This window comes from Somniosus microcephalus, chromosome 16 (assembly GCF_052327205.1).
Source record: "Somniosus microcephalus isolate GS21.2 chromosome 16, FLI_Smic_1.0, whole genome shotgun sequence".
NCBI classification, from domain to species: domain Eukaryota; kingdom Metazoa; phylum Chordata; class Chondrichthyes; order Squaliformes; family Somniosidae; genus Somniosus; species Somniosus microcephalus.
In genome coordinates this window covers 81,921,140-81,941,905 of record NC_141002.1, presented here as the reverse complement: position 1 = coordinate 81,941,905, position 20,766 = coordinate 81,921,140, and the positions used below count along the sequence as shown (strand labels likewise).

At 43.5% G+C, this 20,766-nt stretch overlaps 1 protein-coding gene across 3 annotated transcripts in view; it reads right to left on the bottom strand.

Annotated features, from left to right (window-relative positions):
* The window catches only part of ptprr (protein tyrosine phosphatase receptor type R), a 263,856-nt gene that overhangs the window by 228,861 nt on the left and 14,229 nt on the right, over window positions 1-20,766 (bottom strand). For all 3 annotated transcript variants that reach the window (XM_086009339.1, XM_086009336.1, XM_086009337.1), the window contains exon 2: window positions 17,005-17,327. In XM_086009339.1, the coding sequence (XP_085865465.1) occupies window positions 17,005-17,327 (323 nt within the window). The remainder of the gene's footprint in view (window positions 1-17,004; window positions 17,328-20,766) is intronic.

The window sequence follows — 20,766 nt, the reverse complement described above, 5'->3', positions numbered from 1 at the left end:
AGACTGTCAGTGTTTGACAGCTCCAAACAGCTGTGAAACACTGATATTTCATCTGTCAAAAACTCTTGACAGGTGAAATTTCAGTCTGTGACGACACCTGTTGCCGGGTGGCTCTTAATTGGCCTGCTGAGCCCGCTGGGCGGGCTCAACAAGGTCAATCAAGGGAAAATCGTGTCGATTGGCCGGACGTCGATGGAGGCGGGACTAAAACCCGAAAGTTATAGTCCCGCCTCCTTCCCGACAGCTTAATGAAAATCCAGCCCTTTTTATCTGTCTTCACGGAAGAAGACGCAAAAAAATTCCCGGAAATAGTAGAGAAACAAGGATCTAGCGAGAATGAGGAACTGAAAAATATTAGTATTAGTAAAAAAAATAGTACTGGAGAGATTAATGGGACTGAAAGCCAATAAATCCACTGGACCTGATGGCCTACATCCTCAGGTTTTGAAAGAGGTGGCTATAGAGATAGTGGATGCATTGGTTGTCATCTTCCAAAATTCCATAGATTCTAGAACGGTTCCCGTGGATTGGAAGGTAGCAAATGTAACCCCACTATTTAAAAAAGGAGGGAGAGAGAAAACGGGGAACGACAGACCAGTTAGCCTGACATCAGTAGTAGGGAAAATGTTAGAATCTATTATTAAGGACGTGGTAACAGGGCACTTAGAAAATAATAAAAGGATTGAACAGAGTCAACACTAATTTATGAAAGGGAAATCATGTTTGACGAATCTGTTAGAGTTTTTTGAGGTTGTAACTAACAGAATAGATAAGGGGGAACCAGTGGATGTGGTGTATCTGGATTTTCAGAAAGCATTCGATAAGGTGCCACACAAGAGGTTATTAAACAAAATTAGGGCTCATGGGATTGGGGGTAGTATACTAGCATAGATTGAGGATTGGTTAATGGACAGAAAACAGAGAGTAGGAATAAATGTGTCATTTTCAGGTTGGCAGGCTGTAACTAGTGGGGTACCGCAAGGATCAGTGCTTGGGCCTCAGCTATTCACAATCTACATCAATGATTTGGACGAGGGGACCAAATGTAATGATGATGATACAAAGCTAGGTGGGAATGTAAGTTGTGAGGAGGATGCAAAGAGGCTTCAAGGGGATATAGACAAGCAAAGTGAGTGAGCAAGAACATGGCAAATGAAATATAATGTGGAGAAATGTGGTTATCCACTTTGGTAGAAAAAATAGAAAAGCAGAGTATTTTTTAAATGGTGAGAGATTGGGAACTGTTGGTGTTCAAAAGGACCTGGGTGTCCTTGTACACAAATCACTGAAAATTAACATGCAGGTACAGCAAGCAATTAGGATAGCAAATGGTATGTTGGCCTTTATTACAAGAGGATTTGAGTATAAGAGTAAAGACGTCTTACTGTAATTATATAGGGCCCTGGTGAGACAACACCTGGAGTACTGTGTGCAGTTTTGATCTCCTTACCTAAGGAAGGATATAATTGCCATAGAGGGAGTGCAACAAAGGTTCACCAGACTGATTCCTGGGATGGGGGGATTGTCGTATGAGGAGAGATTGAGTAGCTTAGGCCTATATTCTCTAGAGTTTAGAAGAATGAGAGGTGATCTCATTGAAACATACAAAATTCTTACAGGGCTTGACAGGGTAGATGCAGGGAGGATGTTTCCCCTGGCTGGGGAGTCTAGAACCAGGGGCCACAGTCTCCGAATAAGTGGTCGGCCATTTAGGACTGAGATGAGGAGAAATTTCTTCACTCAGAGGGTGGTGAATCTTTGGAATTCTCTACACCAGAGGGCTGCGGATGCTCAGTCATTGAGTATATTCAAGACAGAGATCAATAGATTTTTGGATATTAAGGGAATCAAGGGATATGGGGATAGTGCAGGAAAGTGGAGTTGAGATCGAAGATCAGCCATGATCTTACTGAATGGCGGAGCAGGCTCAAGGGGCCAAATGGCCTACTCCTGCTCCTATTTCTTATGTTCTTATGTTCTCTCTTTATTTCTCTCTCTGTACCTGATTTGACCTTGAATTTACCCACTCTAATTCACCCTCCTTCTCAGTCCTTCCTGTGTTTATTTCTCAATCCTTAAATCTCATTGGTTAAGGGGGCACACTGTTAGTCCCATTGTTCACCAAGGTCCCCGATGCCCTGTTGCCCTAGCAGCACTTTTATCAGCTCGCATTTCCAGCAGCTTTGTGGACAAAAACATTTTGAGCTGAAGGGTGCAGGAAAAAGTCTAACTAATGGCACACCCATGAGATACCCCGTTTCAGAAAATTTAGGGCCAACATGTTTCTCAACGTACCTACCTAAAATTGCAAAAATTTTCAAAAAGTTGCATTGTTCTTAAGATCTTCATCTAGATGCAAAGCACCCTGAGAGAATGAGATTCATATCCAAAATGTCAGAAGCTGTCAGCTACTCCTGTGTAACAACTGATGTTTTTGACACAGAAGCCCTGTCAAAGATCCTATGGTGCTATTTAAAGAGCAGGGGAGTTCTCCGAGTAGTCTGTCCACTATTTACTGCTCAAACATCACCAAAATGGATTATCTGGTTATTTATCTCAACACTGTTTATGGGATTTTGCTGTGTGCAAATTGGCTGCCACATTTGCCTACATTATGATGGTGACTACCGTACCAAAGTATTTCATTGACTGTGAAGCACATTGTAACATCCCAAGGATGTGAAAGGCACGATATAAATGCAAGTTATTTCTTTAATAGGATTTCACAGACAATGACATCAGATCATGGATGTACATACTAACATTAACCCAATATGTTTTCTACGTATAAATGAATCACAGGACAGAAACTGAATTATATGTCTGATATGTGGGTGAATTGAGCCCAAATGTTTCCCAGCCAATCACAATGAAATGACTGATAATCCTGTTGCTCTAATTATTGTTAAGTGGCAATTGTGTCACAAAGTGTTCTCTGGAGTTACAGAAACAAGAAGCAGAAGCCAGCTCATTAAGTAATCAGCAGAACTTGTATGTGCCCTTTACTATTCTTGTTAACTGTTAAACTTTACAGAACATGTATAATTATTTTCTAAAATAATAATTAATTGTTAAGAGTATCTTTGGCAAAAAAAACAGCTTCTTTTACAAAGTAATTAATCCTGAGTACATAATCAGCACAGTAGCTAGTTATTGCCTTACGATCTTTAGTTGACCCCCAGTAGCCCTGTAAGCAGTCTCCCCAAAATAGGCATTGGACCATCTGGTCTATAAATTTCCTGTTTCAAGTTTCACTTTTTCATCCCTTCCCATGACTTTTCCCCTACTCTTAAAGCCGTGACTCATGCTGGAATATGGCCTCATAAGAATACTTTAATAGCCATGGTACATGCATAAGCATTGTAGCCAAACCAGACTGAGTCATCACCCAACAATTTCCACAAGTGTCACTGAAACATTATCAGAAGTGGGAAGCCAAGGTGACTTTCCCCGTACCTAGTCCAAAGACGTTGAGGCCAATTGCTGCTTCAACTAAGCTCGTCAGAATAATGATCAAGCCTGGGATCTTGTCCCTCTCTTATTGAATATTAGGATTGCATTAGGCATAGTCTAATCTTTGGGTAGAACCCATGTGTTTAAGGTGTTCCTAAATCCACAAACTGAATGAAAGAGGCAAATATATGAAAGTAAGTCATCTGTTTCCGAATCAGTAAGACGCTCTTTTTACTCAGTTCCTGATAATTGTTAAATTCAGCAATAATATTGGAAATGAAAATGTATAATGGGCGGCTGATCCAACATCGGCCATTGTACACTATCGTCCAACGTCAAAATTACCCCCAATATATTTTAAACTAGGCTTGGTACAACACTCCATAGGCATCAAGTCCATCTGGTATGAGATGACAAGCACAAAGGGATCTCACACCAATGCTTTCAGGAGTTGAGTCAGGACCAGAAACCATTTTTGTAGGAACGCAGAAGAGGCAGTAGAGCATCTGTGTGGTGGCAATTAATGCTGTGAGGTTTTAATTGTGTGGGGATTTAAGTGACTTTTGCTCTGTGTTGTAACTTATGTCACTGAAAGATTTTCTTTCCCGAGAATTGTATAACCAACAATAATTAATCATTATCAAAGAGGGACATCTGGTGGATAAAACAAGCATTTCCAACCACCTATTAGCAGTCCACTTTGTATGAATGGTGTATGACGCAAATCCTCGCTACATTCATCCTGAGTGGGCCACTTAGTGGGGGTGCAATTGATTTCAATGGAATAGAAAATCGGGCAGGGCATAAAACGGGCTGCCGATTCGCTATCACCCATTTAGCGCTATCGCCAAAAAACAATTTCACCCCCAGTAAGTTTAAAAAAGATAAACATTGCAGTGAGATAGATCATAAGGCAAACAAGAAATGGAAAACAAAATGCACAAGTCTGGACATGACACCCTAGTTTTCTCACTGCAGGGTAATCATATTAATATAATTTATTCCCAGGTTGCCAGTTTCCCCTATACTGCAAACAAAATACACAAATGAAAAGTACTGCATGGTCAAGTTACTGAAATAAGAACATAGGAAGTAGGAGTAGGAGTAGGCCATATGGCTCCTCGGGCCTGCTCCGCTATTCAATAGAATCATGGCTGATCCGAACCTAGACTCACGTCCACTTCCCTGCCCGCTCCCCGTAACCCCTAATTCCCTTAACAGCTAGGAAACTGTCTATCTCCATTTTAAATTTATTTAATGTCGCAGCTTCCACAGCTCTCTGAGGTAGCAAATTCCATAGATTTACTACCCTCTGAGTGAAGAAGTTTCTCCTCATCTCAGTTTTGAAAGGGCAGCCCCTTATTCTAAGATTATGCCCCCTAGTTCTAGTCTCACCCATCAGTGGAAACATCCTCCCCGCATCCACCCGATCAAGCCCCCTCACAATCTTATATGTTTCGATAAGATCGCCTCTCATTCTTCTGAATTCCAATGAGTAGAGGCCCAACCTACTCAACCTTTCCTCATAAGTCAACCCCCTCATCTCCGGAATCAACCGAGTGAACCTCCTCTGAACTGCCTCGAGAGCAGGTATATCCTTTCTTAAATATGGAAACCAAAACTGCACGCAGTATTCCAGGTGTGGCCTCACCAATACCCTGTATAACTCAGATGGAATGCAAGAACCTGGTTTTGCTTGCTCATTATTCATTGGGCGCTCATTCCACTCAGATTAGTTTAATCAATAAATACTGCATTAAAAACAGGATGCCCAAGGGTTGAAATTTTACATTGGCCTTCATTAGGAAATTTCTAAAGCAACGTCTCTCTGAACTCGAGGACAAAGGGCTTACTTCAGAAACAGATTTTAAAAAGGCACAACTTTATCAGCATTTTGAGGGAAACATTTTTTTTAAACCAGCTCTGTCTAAATGGCTATATCTGCAAAAACATGTTCTTTGCTTAGTCCCAGAACCAGGATTAAATTAACACCCCCCCCCATTCTCACTCATCATGTCATATCGCTGGGAAAAGCCCAAAACTGCAGTGAAAAAAGTGCTGTAGTAAAGCAGTATCAGCCATCAGAAAACAGTACAGCTGCAACTGCATCTGCTTCAAGGGAGTCCTCATTCCAATCGTTAAATGATTATATTAAAGTTAGATGCTTAATGCCACCAGAATGCTGCATTTTCTGTGAGGTTGCTGGTTAATGAAGCCAGAATTTACAAAAATATATCCCAGACTGACCTATCCTCTGATTTCCCTCCCTATAGAAAGGCTCTTCCACCAACTCTTTTTCTGTGGTACCCTGAATGAAATGGGAATCCCAGGTGCATCCCATGACTCCATGCCTGTTTTGTGGGGCCACACATTTAAGTAAGTAAAAAAGAAAGACTTGCATTTATACAACACCTTTCACGACCTCAGGATGTCCCAAAGCGCTTTACCGCCAATGAAGTACTTTTTGGAGTGGTGTCACTGTTGTAATGTGGGAAACGCGGCAGCCAAGTTGCGCACAGCAAGCTCCCACAAACAGCAATGTGATAATGATCTGTTTTTTGAGATGTTGGCTGAGGGATAAACACTGGCCAGGACACCGGGGAAGACTCCCCTGCTCTTTAGTTTGTTATTCCATATTTGCCTAATATATTAAAAATCTTACACCTGTGCATACTTCCAGTCTGCAGCACTTAACTTACTGTTGTCAAGTTTTGTCACACTTTTTAGTCCAATATTTTTCTCATTAACAAAATCCAAGTCCACATTTAAGGCTGGATTTTTCCAACCTCAGTGGGTCTGTGGCAGCCGACGTCTGTGGAGTGTGGGGACCACGCGTCTGTCTCGATCCCGGCTTCCAACAAGATTTTACGTAAATAGGGCTTCTTAAGCCCCCCCTGCAAGGTTCCCGGCGAATTAATAGGAAGTGGGTCTGATGAAGTCATTTGATGATGCGTCATCAGCCGATTTCCTCAAAGGGGCCATGTCCAAAATGATTTAGCATTGAGGTGCTGCAAACACTGACAATCACTGCACAAAGGTGCATGGCTGCACCCAGGCTCTCCCATGACTCCCTCCATATGCTTATGGAGGGAGTCACAGCGTGCAGGGAGGTTCTTTTTCCTTCCAATGGACAGAAGACAACTCCCCAGGACACCAACGCAGCCTGGTTGCACATTGCACAGGAGGACACAAGCAGGGATGTTGTCAGGTGCACCAGGCTGCAGTGGTGCAAACCTCTGAATGATCTCAGTAGATCACGAAACGTTACTGCCAAGCCACACTCAACCTCATCCTGCTGTGCCACTCATCACATCCCCATCACTCTGCCTTCCCTACCCTACTCCTGCACATCCTTACTCACACCAACTTACCTTGCACCTCCACCCATCCCTCTCTATCTACATTATCACTTCCCCATCTCACTAGCCAACCCTCACACTCACCCTCATCCTAGTGCAATCATACCAACTAACAACACACAAGGGTAGGCACTTGGGTGTTTTAGCCAATATTTGTGTAAACTTTCTGTTAATGTGTTGTCAAGCATTGAAATCCTTATTGTCACCACTTTGCCTTCTTGGACAGATTTGTGTGCACCTTTGAAAGTGTGTTAGTGAGTTCCAGTGAATGGTGAGATATAACATCCCCCCCCCCCCCCACTCTCCCCAATGGTGATGAGTGCGAAAGGAATGGCTTGGACATTGTAGGGATGCTGTGTGGTGCTGGTGTGGGGTGGTGCCAACTTGGTGCATCATGGGGCAGCCAGGGTGTGTAGTGTTAAGTGAAGCAAATCAGGACATGGTGAGGCCATTGCTGGCATCCTGGTCAGCAGTGTCACGGGTGATGATGCCCTGTGTCCAGTGCAGCATCAGTTGATTACGGAGAAGGTTGGTGTGGATGTTGGTGCTGCTGATGTGCCCGGTGATGCTGGTGTTGGGGCTGATCATTTTGGGATTCTGAGGACCAAGGTGAGATTTTTTCAAAGGCACCGATGCTGATGGAATAGATGGCAGGTGAGGTTGAACTGACAGAAGTAATCTGTCAATAATAACAACAGAAAATGCTGGAAAAACTCAGCAGGCCAGGCAACATCCATGGAGAGAAAATAGAGTCGACGTTTCGGGTCTAACCCTTTTTCAAATGTTGAGATAGGTTGTTCCAAGGAGGTGGCTGTGAATAGAGATTACTCCAAACACTTCAAAAGTGCATAAAGCTCAAAAGTGGGTTCCAAATCATTAATGCTCTAGCTTCTAAGATTGGGAAGTGACCAGCTGTGAAATGCAGCTTTCACCTAATCACAGCGATCCACAGTCATTGAGAACCCGACATACTTACCTGACGTGATAGCCACTCTCCGGGAACCTCGTTGAAAACCTGATAAAATGGTAAGTAGATGGGAAAATGGTTCTTAACTACCTTTTAATAAGTTTTTAAGTATCTAAATTGGCTGACCCGCCGCTTGGTGTCGGCTCTGTTCAGGGATGACAGACCCGACACTTGAGAAACTGACAAGGAGGCGTGTTTACAACGGGATACCGACCTGGTCAATCTTTGTGATTAAAATTGGCAGAGCCTGCGGGAAACCTGGCCTCCCGGGTTTCCCGTCTGCCTCGGAAGCCCCCGCCCCCCAACCCACCACCCCGAACAAAATTCCAGCCTTAGAGTCCATTTGCCATTTTGTTTTCTATTCAGATCAGTTTTACTTCCAGGTTTCACTTTAAATGTATTCTGTGCCCCTTTTTAAGCTCTTTCAGCCTCGTGCCTCCCTTCTCCCATGCAAACTTATTCATTAAATCAGTTCCTTACCATTGCCTCCTCTGAGGACTATTGTCATCATCCCTGACAAACAGTTACATTTTAAACTATTATTTTTTATTTCAATGTTAACAAAGAAAGCTCATAGCTGCATTTTAAATGCTATTTAGGTAATAGTGCTGTTGAGCTCCTGTACACCCGATACCTGACACCCTGCTAGTTCTGCTTTACCTCCACCCTGGATCTCGATGTAGGCACTCAATCTCTCGCATTCCCACTCCATGCTGGATTTGGTCTGCTCCACTTGATATTTGGTACATCTATTGTGCTCCCACCGCCATTTGCTGCTTTTGCCATCTGGCCTGTTATCTCCCAACTCCGCTGGACTGTAGCCCCAACTCCTACATCTGCCGCCACAGCCCTGACCTCGTTCTCCAATGTTGCTGTACCTGCTTTTGAGAGCTGCTTATGGCCCAAGGTCTGGGATGCTGCTACACAAGATGGTCTGAGAGCCCAGGGAGCAAGCCTCAAAGCCTTGGGGAGTGAGGCTAGGAGCTATGGGGTGGGGCTGAAGAGCCAAAGAAACAGGGCCGAGAACTCACAGAGCTAAAAGCTCAGGGAGGAGGACTGCGAGTCTAGGGAGGCAGATGTGAACCCAGGGATTGGGGCTGTAAATCCAGGAAGCGGGGATGAGAGCTCAGGGAACTGTACTTTCCCTTCCTCCTCTTTTCCCTTGCCTCTCCCGCCATTCTTGCTTCTCCTTCCCCTCGCCTTGTCCCCTCCCCCTTCAGTTTTGCATCTCCCAGTACCTCAGCCTGTACTGAAGAGAAACTCTTATCCTCCAACCAACTCAACTTTTCTGCTTGCCAAATAGGTTTTCCAATTTATCTATAAATCATAAAAGTCAAATACTATTTAAAAATAAAGGCAGAAGATATGATTTTAAAAAGGGGACTGAATTACTTTAATGCTTGTGGTTGAATTATGCCCTGACCTTTCTTATCCACTTCACCTGAAGACTACACTTGGTCTTCACTCCCCATGTGTAACATCACAGAAGATCAATTATTGATAAAGAGAGACAAAAAGGGGACAAAAGGCATCATACTTTTTGTTTACATATTAATATAGAAAGCTAATGTAATGTTCTCAGAGAAAACAGGATAGCAAATAATTTATAATTCCCTGTGATAATTCTGTAAATTAGTAATACTTGGGTAGTTAAACAATGTTTGATTTAAAAAGCATTGAGCAACAATGTTTGACCTTAGAAATAGGCATGAAGAATGTTAAAACAGCCGTAAGTACAAGGCATGCTAAATGTATTAAATTTTGTTTGCAATTTCAGTACCACAGACATATTAAAATTCTCAGGAATATAAAGCAACTGAGGGTTATGGGCCTAGCACTGAATAAATCACTTCAGTATAGTTGATCACTTTTAAGAAGCAGCATGAATTGGTTGCTGTAATCAATATCATTTAAGACAATCTTGATATATCCACTTCATCACCAGCTGATAAAAGTGGCCAGCATTGTCCAATCTGTTAGGAAATTGATGACAGGGAAGAGCATCCCAAGGTCGCGAATGAAAACTGTTAGCCCTAGGAGCAGTAATATCCACCATCAGCCTCCCACAATGGAACCCTGCACAGCCTCATCTAGAAATCCTGCAGTAATTATATATACAGCCTGAGACACTTAGCTTTCTGGTTATCTTTGCAGTGCTTCCGGATATTGTAATTACAAATAATCAGACAAGCCTGGCCCTTAAGCCCAAAACAAAACCTAGAAAGATGCGACACGATTCTTTTTAATGCTAAATATATAGTAGCAGCAGGGTTTTTAATGTCCGTTCTCAGATAGGTCCTTGATTCTTAACAAGTTGTGTCGAACAGACAGATTTAAAGGAAATCTCAACCCTACGATCAGTGATGGATGGCTGTGAGACCATACAATACTTAGGCCTAGAAATTGAGTTTTGGCGCTGCCAGGGCTTTAGCGCTGGAAGTTAGTGCCGGAGCTAAGTCGCGCTGGTCGGGCCCAAAATTCACTGGTTCTGCGCCCAAACGGCTGCCGGCGCTGCTGAAAGCTGTTAGCGCCTGAAAACTGGCGCTATGCGCTGAATTTCGGCGCTATTCCGGTGCTGCGGCGCCCGCTGCGGTGCGGCAGGTTCGGGAAGTGCAGGCCTCCTCCTTCCCTTAAGGAGGAGCTGCCTGCACCCGGCCGCGGCCCGCGATAATCTTATTAAAAATGAGCCCGGCACCTCGGACAAGTGCCGGGCTTGCTTCTGTTCCGGGGGGGGGGGGGGGGGGGGGAAGTCCGGGGAGGGAGCTGCGGCCAGGCGGGCGGCGGGGAAAGCGGCCGGCCACCGCGGGGCCTTTAATGCGCCGGCGCAAACTTGTGCAAGGCACCTCTGCCAGAACGTTGCTTGCGGCTGCCACGGGCGAGGCGGCCGCAAGTCAATTTCGGCGCTGGGGCCCGTCACCACGGCAACCGGGACGCTGCGCACACCGATGACGTCATCGGTGCCGGCGCAGCGCTACCGGTCTACCGCGGCGGAAGGGCCCCAGGCAATTTAGGCGCCGGCGCCAATTGCAGCGCTAGGCCCTCTAGCGCCGCAAAATCGGCGCTAAGGGCACTGAATTTCTAGGCCATACTGTTGCAAGGGCACAGCCTATTTATTTATCATTGTGTCTGTAACTGAGAATAGTAACAGCCAGAATATTTTATCTATAGTGCCGACAGTTGATGTTTTATTTGATCAACAGACAAAAAATGCCCAGTATAAATTTCAGAGAATTCTGACTTTAAGATTAATCAAAATTAAACTTTATATAAAACTTTTATCATACACTTGCAGTGATTTTAAACCTATTGTGCTGTCAGTTAATTATTTAACATATTAAGTTAGGAAACTACTATATTATAGCATCATGAATAAAGTAGCAAATTGGATTTAGTTTAATACTATCACACTGTAAATTGGCACTAGACCAGCTCATTTCAACGTACCTCTGCAATGCAGCACAGAAATCGCTCACAAACACTTCACTGCATTGGCCTATGGTGTTCAAAACTGATATGCTTTTAGATAAAAGTATCCCATATGGAATTGACACACTGACTTCCAAATATGGAGGAAATGCTACCTACATGTCTATGCTGTGCTTATTCCAGCTCCAAAGTTATATGTCAACATATATAATGTAAATTTACTTTTGGCAAAAATAATGAATGTACTCTGCATAACATCAATGTGTGGTCTGATAAATTCAAAGGCATTTTCTGTCCTTGACAAATTCACATGTACTTATATCCCATCCTGTCTATTAGCCGTTAGAATGTGAACTAGTTAAAAACAGCGGCCGTGATTTTACTCATGGTGCCAGTGGAAATTCTGCTACAGTCCCAAAATCTAATTTTCCAGCTGCCAGTGGAATCAGAATAATATTGTACACCACAGTCTGCTGAATGGACCTTACACACTATAGATACCATTCTTTATCATTGTTGAGAGAACACTGGCTGTACATTAATTACTTGAAACAATTTATAAAATACATATCAAGTATGATTTTCTCAAATCTGCCCTGGCACAATTTTGGACCCCAGAATGGAATTTCCACATTAATGTCAATAGGATTAAATTACCTAATAGGTAATCCTGGCATCGTCTTTACATTCTAAGTCAGATGTCTATCTGCTTATTGTCTAAAGGATTTGCTACAGCTTTTGAAAAAAGTCTGATGCACGTTGTTTGGAACAAACAGGGTAGGTTTACTGCTCCAGTAGGGCCAGCTCATGTTTGTATTTATTCATAGCTCTGTGTGCAGGAAGCTAGCCTAATTAGGCCAGAAGGTTATTGAAAGTAGCAGTTGAGGTGAAATTTAAAAGGATGCGGCCTTTGGAAAGGCACAAAAGACATGTCAATCCGTCGGCAGCCTTTGGCAAAGCTGAAGGGGGAAGAGGGGGAAGAAGTGCCAGGCAGAAATGAAGTGAAAGGAAACCCAATGTGGAGGCATGAAATGAAGTCTGCTGATAAGTGAGAGAGCAGCCCAGCACCCACACGTGCATTTCACGGCTGGGGAAGTGGACATTACAAAGCAGGATGCGGGTGTCAGGTGCGATGCCATGTTTGACTCTCCACGATATCCTCCACATAGGACAGTGGCACAGCACAACTGCAATGAGCCAGAGGCATAAAGGCAAGAGCTGAAGTCTCTGGCAGTGACTTGCCTTTGGTAGACTTTGGCTACGGATCAATTTGCAGCATAGAGCCCAACTCACTTTGGGACAATAAGCAGATAGACACCTCTGACAAATAGAGGTAAGTGTGCCTCTGCCTGTAGATTTGGGTGTGAGGGTACAGATGGGTGGGCACAGGGTACCTCTACTGCAGCCTGGCCTGGCTGGCATCCTTTCATCGGGCCTGCTTTTCCTTTCCTTCAAGAAGCACAAGTAAAGGCAATTCCCATGGGGAATTCCACTGTGCCACTATTGTGGAGGGTGTAAAACTGGCTCAAAGTCTTCTGACCATCCAAGTATAAAGAAAAAAAGTAAAGAAATAGCCTCAAAATTCTTACTATAGCACTCTTCAAGTTTATTTCCGTAAACAGAACAGTCCCTAGCCATTTTAAATGGGTGGGTGGATGAATCAGTGATATGCCAGAATAATTTTGGCTTTACATACATCTACTGGAAAATTGATGGGCACTTCCTGTGTCATTCAAATATCCTACCAAAGATTTAGATGCAACGCTAAATGGATAGAATTCTGGAGCAACTGTTCTTCATCCATTTCCCCTGATCTGTTACTCCCACTTTACATCCGATAACTTATCGGAAATTCTACCTTAATGTGTCCTCCTCTCTCAGTTGTGTGATCAATTAACATTAATGAAAAGGTTAAATCAAGTTTTTCCATGGGGGAGAAATTCAACTCACGGCCACCAGTTTTTCCAGCATAAAACCCCTCAATTACCAGAATTGCACTGGTTGCCATATTGGCTCGGCGACTGGGGCTCCTTAAATAAACAAAACTTCTTTTTTTAAATCAGGCGCCCCTAAATACTTTTAAAATAATTTGGGGAACAAAAGTACTATTAAAAAAATAAAAACCAAGTCATATTTAACCCAATTAAACCCTATTCTCCCTGAATTCAATCCAGGTAGGCCAGTGAACAAAAACACTATTTATGTCCCCCAGCACATAGAAAAAAACATTTTTCCCGTTGACGAACGGAGCCACATTTCCCAGCACCAACTCAAGATATAAGGTGAATCCAGTTTTTCAATCAATTTCAATAATCCTCTGTCGAAAGAGGGCATCACTCAAATCAAGTTTGAATGAAACCTTCTTACATTTCTGTAATGTTAACTGTACCTTTTAATATAAATGGGCTTTGATAATTACTAAGTTATGTGATGATTGAATTATTAATTATCGGGTCATTCTTTTGTAACAAAATCAAGGCAACATGTCAGAAAAAATTGATTTTCTATCAGCATCTCAGCACTGATAGTAACAAAATTAATCAATATCAGTGTCAGAATGTGGGCAGAAGTTCAATTAAACTCGCTAACTTAATAATTTGGTAGCTTGTAAGTACTTTCAGATTCTTAAATGTATTTTTCATCATCCTTAAATAATCCACGAGTGTGGAGTTCTCGCGAAATGCTTTGGTATGCAGGCTTAAGGAGCAGGTTTCATTATAACCTTAACTGCAAAATCTCTTCACTTTCAAACAGGAGGCAAGTATTTGCTGAAATCCTATAGCCTGGAAGGTATGTCAGAACATGTCTATGCCTTAAGCCAGAAATCCAAAATGGGGCAGCGTAAATTTGACCATGACCAGGAGTTAGATGGTAAAAGAAAAACACTGTTCATTGAAGTACCAACTTGTGCTGAGACAACTGAAGCTTGCACATATACAGAGGGAAGTGAGTTTCTGAAATAAAAGCCAGAATTTTCTGTATCTGGGTGAGTCGGGTGTGGGCAGTCACCGTGGCGGGTCGCGATCTCGTTCCTCATTCAGTTCCACTCCTGTAACCAACTTTCCATTAATGGCGCCTATTAAGGCAGCCCTGCGCGTTACCCAGCCCTATTAAATGGTGCGAGTCTGATGACATCATCAATGACGCTTTTTCAGCCGGAATATTTAAAGGAGCCATGGCCACATTGCATTTGAAGGTTCATCTAAGAGTGTGCAGGCAGCACACTGCACAATTGGACTGCTGCAGAGAATGCCAAACATGACTGCACTGAGACAGAGGGCTACACCCAGGTTCTCCGATGATGCCCTCCATATGCTTGTGGAGGGAGTGAGAGCACGGAGGGAGGTCTCTTCTGCCCATTAGAAGGGAAGCGTCCTTCTAAGGAGACAAAACAAGCCTGGCTCCAAATAGCAGAGGAGGTCAACAGCAGGGATTTTTTCAGGAGGACCTAGGTGCAGTGCCAGAAATGTTTCAATGATCTCATTAGATCAGGAAAGTGAGTGCAAAGCCACACTCAACCTCATCCTCCTGTGCCTCACATCACATCCCCATCACTCTGCCTTCCCAACCCTGCTCCTGCACATCCTTACTCAATAACAACAACCACAACAACAACTTGTATTTATATAGCACCTTTAACGTAGTAAAACGTCCCAAGGTGCTTCACCGGAGTATTATAAGACAAGACATTTGACACGAGCCACATAGAAGAACTTAGGGCAGGTGACCAAAAGCTTGATCAAAGAGGTAGGTTTTAAGGAGCGTCTTAAAGGAGGAAAGTGAGGTAGAGAGGCGGAGAGGTTTAGGCAGGGAATTCCAGAGCTTAGAGCCTAGATAACAGACGTCATGGCCACCAATGGTTGAGCAATTATAATCAGGGATGCTCAAGAGGGCAGATTTATAGCAGCACAGATATCTCAGGGGGTTGTGGGGCTGAAGGAGATTACAGAGACAGGGAGGGGCGAGGCCATGCAGGGATTTGAAAACAAGAATGAGAATTTTGAAATTGAGGTGCTGCTTAACCGGGAGCCAATGTAGATCAGCGAGCACAGGTGTGATGGGTGAACGGGACTTGGTGCGAGTTAGGACACAGGCAGTCGAGTTTTGGATCATCTCAAGTTTACGTAGGGTAGAGCGTGGGAGGCCAGCCAGGAGTGCATTGGAATAGTCAAGTCCAAAGATAACAAAGGCATGGATGAGGGTTTCAGCAGCGGATGGGCTGAGGCAAGGGCAGAGACAGGCGATGTTATGGAGGTGGAAATAGGCAGTCTTAGTTATGCTACCGATATGTGGTCGGAAGCTCATTTCAGGGTCAAATATGACACCAAGGTTGCGAACAGTGTGGTTCAGCCTCAGACAGATGTTAGGGAGAGGGATGGAGTCTGACAATTTAGACACCGTGGAGGGGTCGAGAGAAGTGGTAATGAGGTAGAGCTGGGTGTCGTCAGCATGCATGTGGAAACTGACGCTGTGTTTTCGGATGATGTCGCCAAGGGGCAACATGTAGATGAGAAATAGGAGGGGGTCAAGGATAGATCCTTGGGGGACACCAGAGGTAATGATGCGGGAGCGGGAAGAGAAGCCGTTACAGGTGATTCTCTGGCTACGATTAGATAGATAAGAATGGAACCAGGCAAGTGCAGTCCCACCCAGCTGGACGACAGTGGAGAGGCGTTGGAGAAGGATGGAGTGGTCAACCGTGTCAAAGGCTCTCATCAAAGTCACTAATGATCTCCTTTGTGACTATGACAAAAGGTAAACTATCCCTCCTCGTCCTTCTTGGCTTGTCTGCATTCTTTGACACGGTTGACCACTCCATCCTTCTCCAACGCCTCTCCAACATCGTCCAGCTGGGTGGGACATCCGCCAAAAGAATCTATGCAGTTGCAGCAGGGAAGTGAGCAGGTTGCCTCTACATTTGCTGAAGCCACAGGTGTAGCACCTCGTAGAAGCACCCTAAGAGAAAGATGGAACACAAGTACATTCACAAGGGTAGCCACTTGGGTGTTTTATTAAATGTTCCTGTAAAGTTTCCGTTACTGTGAGGTCACAGATTAAAATCTTTATTTTCACCACTTTCTGGTCATGGACACATTTGTGTGCACCTTTGGAAGTGGCTTAGTGAGTTGGAGTGAATGGTGAGACATAATGTTACCTCCAGCAATGATGATCAGTGTGAAAGGAATGGCTTTGTTATTGTAGGAATGTTTTATGGTGTTGCTGTGGGGTGGTGCCAACCTTGCACAGCATGGGACAGCCATATGGCTGTAATACATAAAGTTAAGTAAATCTGGCCATGATGAGCCCATCTCTGGCCTCCCAGGCAGCAATGTGCTCGAGTGCTGGTGGCATCTGCACTGCTCTTCCTTGTCTTCCAGCTGATGCTCCTCCTCCTCTGAAGAAGAAGAGGCCGTGTGCTCAGTGCCTTGCTCCTCATGCAGCGCTAATAGTCGCTGCTGCGCTAAGTTGTGCAGCGCACAGCAGACCACGACAATTCTGGAGACCCTGGCTGGTGCATACTGAAAGGCTCCTCCAGATCTGTCAAGGCATCTGAAGCGCATTTTCTGCCTATTGTCTGCTCTATGACTATCTCTCCTTGGCCTCAGTCCTTGGCCTCCTCAAGGGTGTCGTGAACCACGTCTTCAGTGGATATCCCTTGTCTCCAAGCAGTCTGTTTCTGTGCTGTAAATATTTTGTATTACTTTGTAATGACCCTTAAAAGAAAACATTTTAAGCATTCCTGTTTACCGAACATCTGTCAAAGAAAAGTTGCTTTATATTATTTAAACCGATACTCACCACCGATATCAAGTCATCTTCAGGAATAGGGAGGTTTTCAATTTCTAACCACCGGTCATCATTTGCTACAAAATGAATGCTTCGTTCATTTGATACTCTAGGCAAAGTAGATTTGACAATCATAGCAGGATGGGGTCTGCTTCGGTGCATATATTTGCTGAATAATGGCATGTTGATTCTGCTTCTTTGCATTTCCATGCCACTTAAGTCCACAGCTTTATCGATGCGTTGTACATGGTGATAGATAATTGCTGGCTTTCCACTGCTAACTGACTTCCTCTGACTTCTGGTCTTGAAGTGTTCATGATCTCCTGAAAAGCACCCTGAAAATAGAACAATTTGAGGAAGATCATTTACATTTTCTGCAAATTAATTCAACTCTCTGTTAACACAATATTTTTTGGCCAGTAAATAGACAAACACATTTCTATCCCTTGGAGCTAACCCTAAACCCATCACTACTTACAACGCAAAGGTTAGATTTATAAGTAGGATTAGTCACCTGGGGCAGCTTTATCTGACAGATTATTGGCACAAATTCAAAAAATGGTCATTACCCCAGCCCACAAATATTCAATCGATGGAATATTTTACTATCTATATCAAACATAAATATTGGTTTACACTACAATTATTCCATTGTGAAAATAAACTATTTCATTACTAAATAAGTATTTTACTGTTTTCAAGAAACATAGCCCAAAATGCACCAAATTTTCCATACGCACACTGGCTGCAAACCCTTTGTTAGTTTGCCCCCAGTTAAGATTAGTCTCCCTCCTTTTCCTTTCCATAATAGCTTAGGCTTGGGAGAGGGAAGGGTCAATTTTCATCCGTGTGCACCAGTTCATGGAGAGTCACGGCATGGAAAAGTGGCAGACATGCCTAACTCTTCCCCTTTTGCGCATGGAATGCATTCCTGGCGGGCAGAGGAAACTACTGCCTGAAACAAGTGAGATTATAATAAAAGAAAGAACTTGTATTTATATAGCACCTTTCACGGCCACCGGACGTCTCAAAGTGCTTTACAGCCAATGAAATACTTTTTTTTTGAAGTGTAGCCACTGTTACAATGTGGGAAACGCGGCAGCCAATTAGTGCACAGCAAGCTCCCACAAACAGCAATGTGATAATGACCAGATAACCTGTTTTAGTGATGTTGGTTGAGGGATAAATATTGGCCAGGACACCAGGGAAAACTCCCTTGCTTTTCTTCGAAATAGTGCCATGGGATCTTTAACGTCCACCTGACAGCAAACGGGGCCTCGGTTTAACATTATTAACAATGTAAGCAATGTATTTGATCAATGATAATCAAATGAATCAGTGACTCTTCAGTATATATGAATTCTCTGCCATTTTTCAGCTTCTGTTCTTGACTACAGATAATGTTTAAACGAAACAACCATTTAAACAAACACAAAGTACAGAGTCAATATATCTTGAAATGCTTTCTGATAAAGGTGACCGGTGATTTGTATTCAGTAAGTAACTGGATGTAGGAGTTGATTTTTCTTTAATGAAGCAAGTGTGAAAATGGCTGTGTGCGCCCCCTTGTGTTCGGGATAAGCTCTTTCAAACACTCCTGAGACTTAACCTTCGGCTATTATATACTGCATTGGAGTTAGTCTCCTACTGAGGGAAACGTGCTGTTCAGTTGGTCTGAAAATAATTGTCCTGCTCTTCTGGCAATCATTTTTGTCAGATTACTCAGAGGAAGAAATTCTTGGTGATTAAAGCGTGGAATATAGATTGTGTTTGTATTGGTCACAGCATCAAGAGTTTTAGGTCTGCTCTGCTTTTCCTTTCCTTCCTAAACCTACCAGAGGTGGTATAACAGCCAGTGTTTGTGCATTTTGTGCCTGATGATGTTCACACTGAAGGATTAATGATTACAATTATGAGGCAATAGCAAATATCATCTCAAATTTACCAAGTGGTAATCTAAGCATAATTACACCATCAGAATAGGCATTACAAATATTTAATGGAGTATTCAAATATTAATGCAAACAACTTATCAATTCAAGAATTTCACCTAATAATTTTTGATGAATATCAGCAATGGAATACCTGACTTAAGATCATTTCTTTCATAGAAACATAGAAACTAGGAGCAGGAGTAGGCCATTCGGCCCTTCGAGCCTGCTCCGCCATTCAACGAGATCATGGCTGATCATCCAAACCCTAGCACCCGGTCCCTACACCGACAGCCATCCCACCCAAGCCCTATCCCCGTAACCCCGTAACCCCACATATTTAATCCCCCCTAACACTAAGGGCCAATTTTTATCATGGCCAATCAACCTAACCCGCACATCTTTGGACTGTGGGAGGAAACCGGAGCACCCGGAGGAAACCCACGCAAACACAGGGAGAATGTGCAAACTCCACACAGACAGTCACCCGAGGCCAGATTTGAACCCGGGTCCCTGGCGCTGTGAGGCAACAGTGCTAACCACTATGCCACCGTGCTGCATAAAATGTTAATATAGTAATCTGGGATGTTATGATTAAGATTATCCACCAGGTGGTGCTGTAGCCAATTCTGCTACTAAGGTCAGAAGTTTGCTTCCTGTTAAGGTCAGAGGTTTGCTTCCTGTATAGGTCAGCACAAGGTGGAATGCCAGGATGCTGATGCAGGCTGTCTGTAAACATGTTTCCCAGTTGTTAATAAAGTACTCGTGTTAATTCTACGATATCGCCTCTTTGAGTCCTTGTTCCACTTAATGGGTTTATCACATTTGGCGACGAGGCAACTTAAGGACCCTGCATAAAGAAGAAAAGTCTGCTGGGACGTTTAAACAACAAAATCACGAGTTAAAGTTAGCTACAAGCTGGAAGAGAGCATGGCTGCCACGGTAGGAATGGTTTCCGCTTTTGATATTCAAGCACAAACCTGGGAAGAATACTGTGAAGTGTTGGGTTATTTTTTCGAAGCAAATGAAATAAATGATGCCGGAAAAAGGAAAGCCATTCTGCTTAGTTCAGTGGGAAGCCAAACCTACAGTTTGATGAAAAATCTGCTCAGTCCTGAAAAGCCTGGAGACAAATCATTTGTTGAATTAGTGGCTTTGCTAAAAGAACATTTCAACCCTAAGCCTAGTGAGATTGTACAGCGGTTCAAGTTTAATTCAAGGAACAGGAAAGAGGGAGAGAGCGTAATGGACTATGTAGCGGTGTTGCGTAAATTAGCACAAGATTGCAATTATGGGAACAACCTGAAGGAAATGCTGCGAGATAGGCTAGTTTGCGGAATTATGGACAACCGAATGCAGCGTAGATTATTATCCGAGACTGGGCTTACTTATGAAAAAGCATTGGAACTTGCTCAAGCCATAGAGACAGCAAACCGAGATGTAAAAGAAATACAGGGTTCAGACAGGGCTAATGCTATGCAAGTTGCAGGTCAGGTTGTTGTGCACAAGTTGAACATGCATCAGAAACCACAACGTGAGCATGTGAAGGCATGTTATAGATGCAAGGGCGATCACCTGGCGAGTGAATGCCAGTTTCTGGAGGAAAAGTGCTACAAGTGTGGGAAACAAGGACACATAAAATGAGCTTGCAGGGCGAAATCACCTGTGGAGGAATCCAAACCAAAAGGGGGAGGACGGCAAAACCAAGGGAGAGAAGTGAAAAAACATGGAGCACACCACATCAGCGGGGAAGCTGAGGAAGAAGAGGACATGTTCATAATGTATAGCATGTTAGAGAACATTCCAAAAGTGGCTCCTATCACATTGCAACTGAAAGTAAATG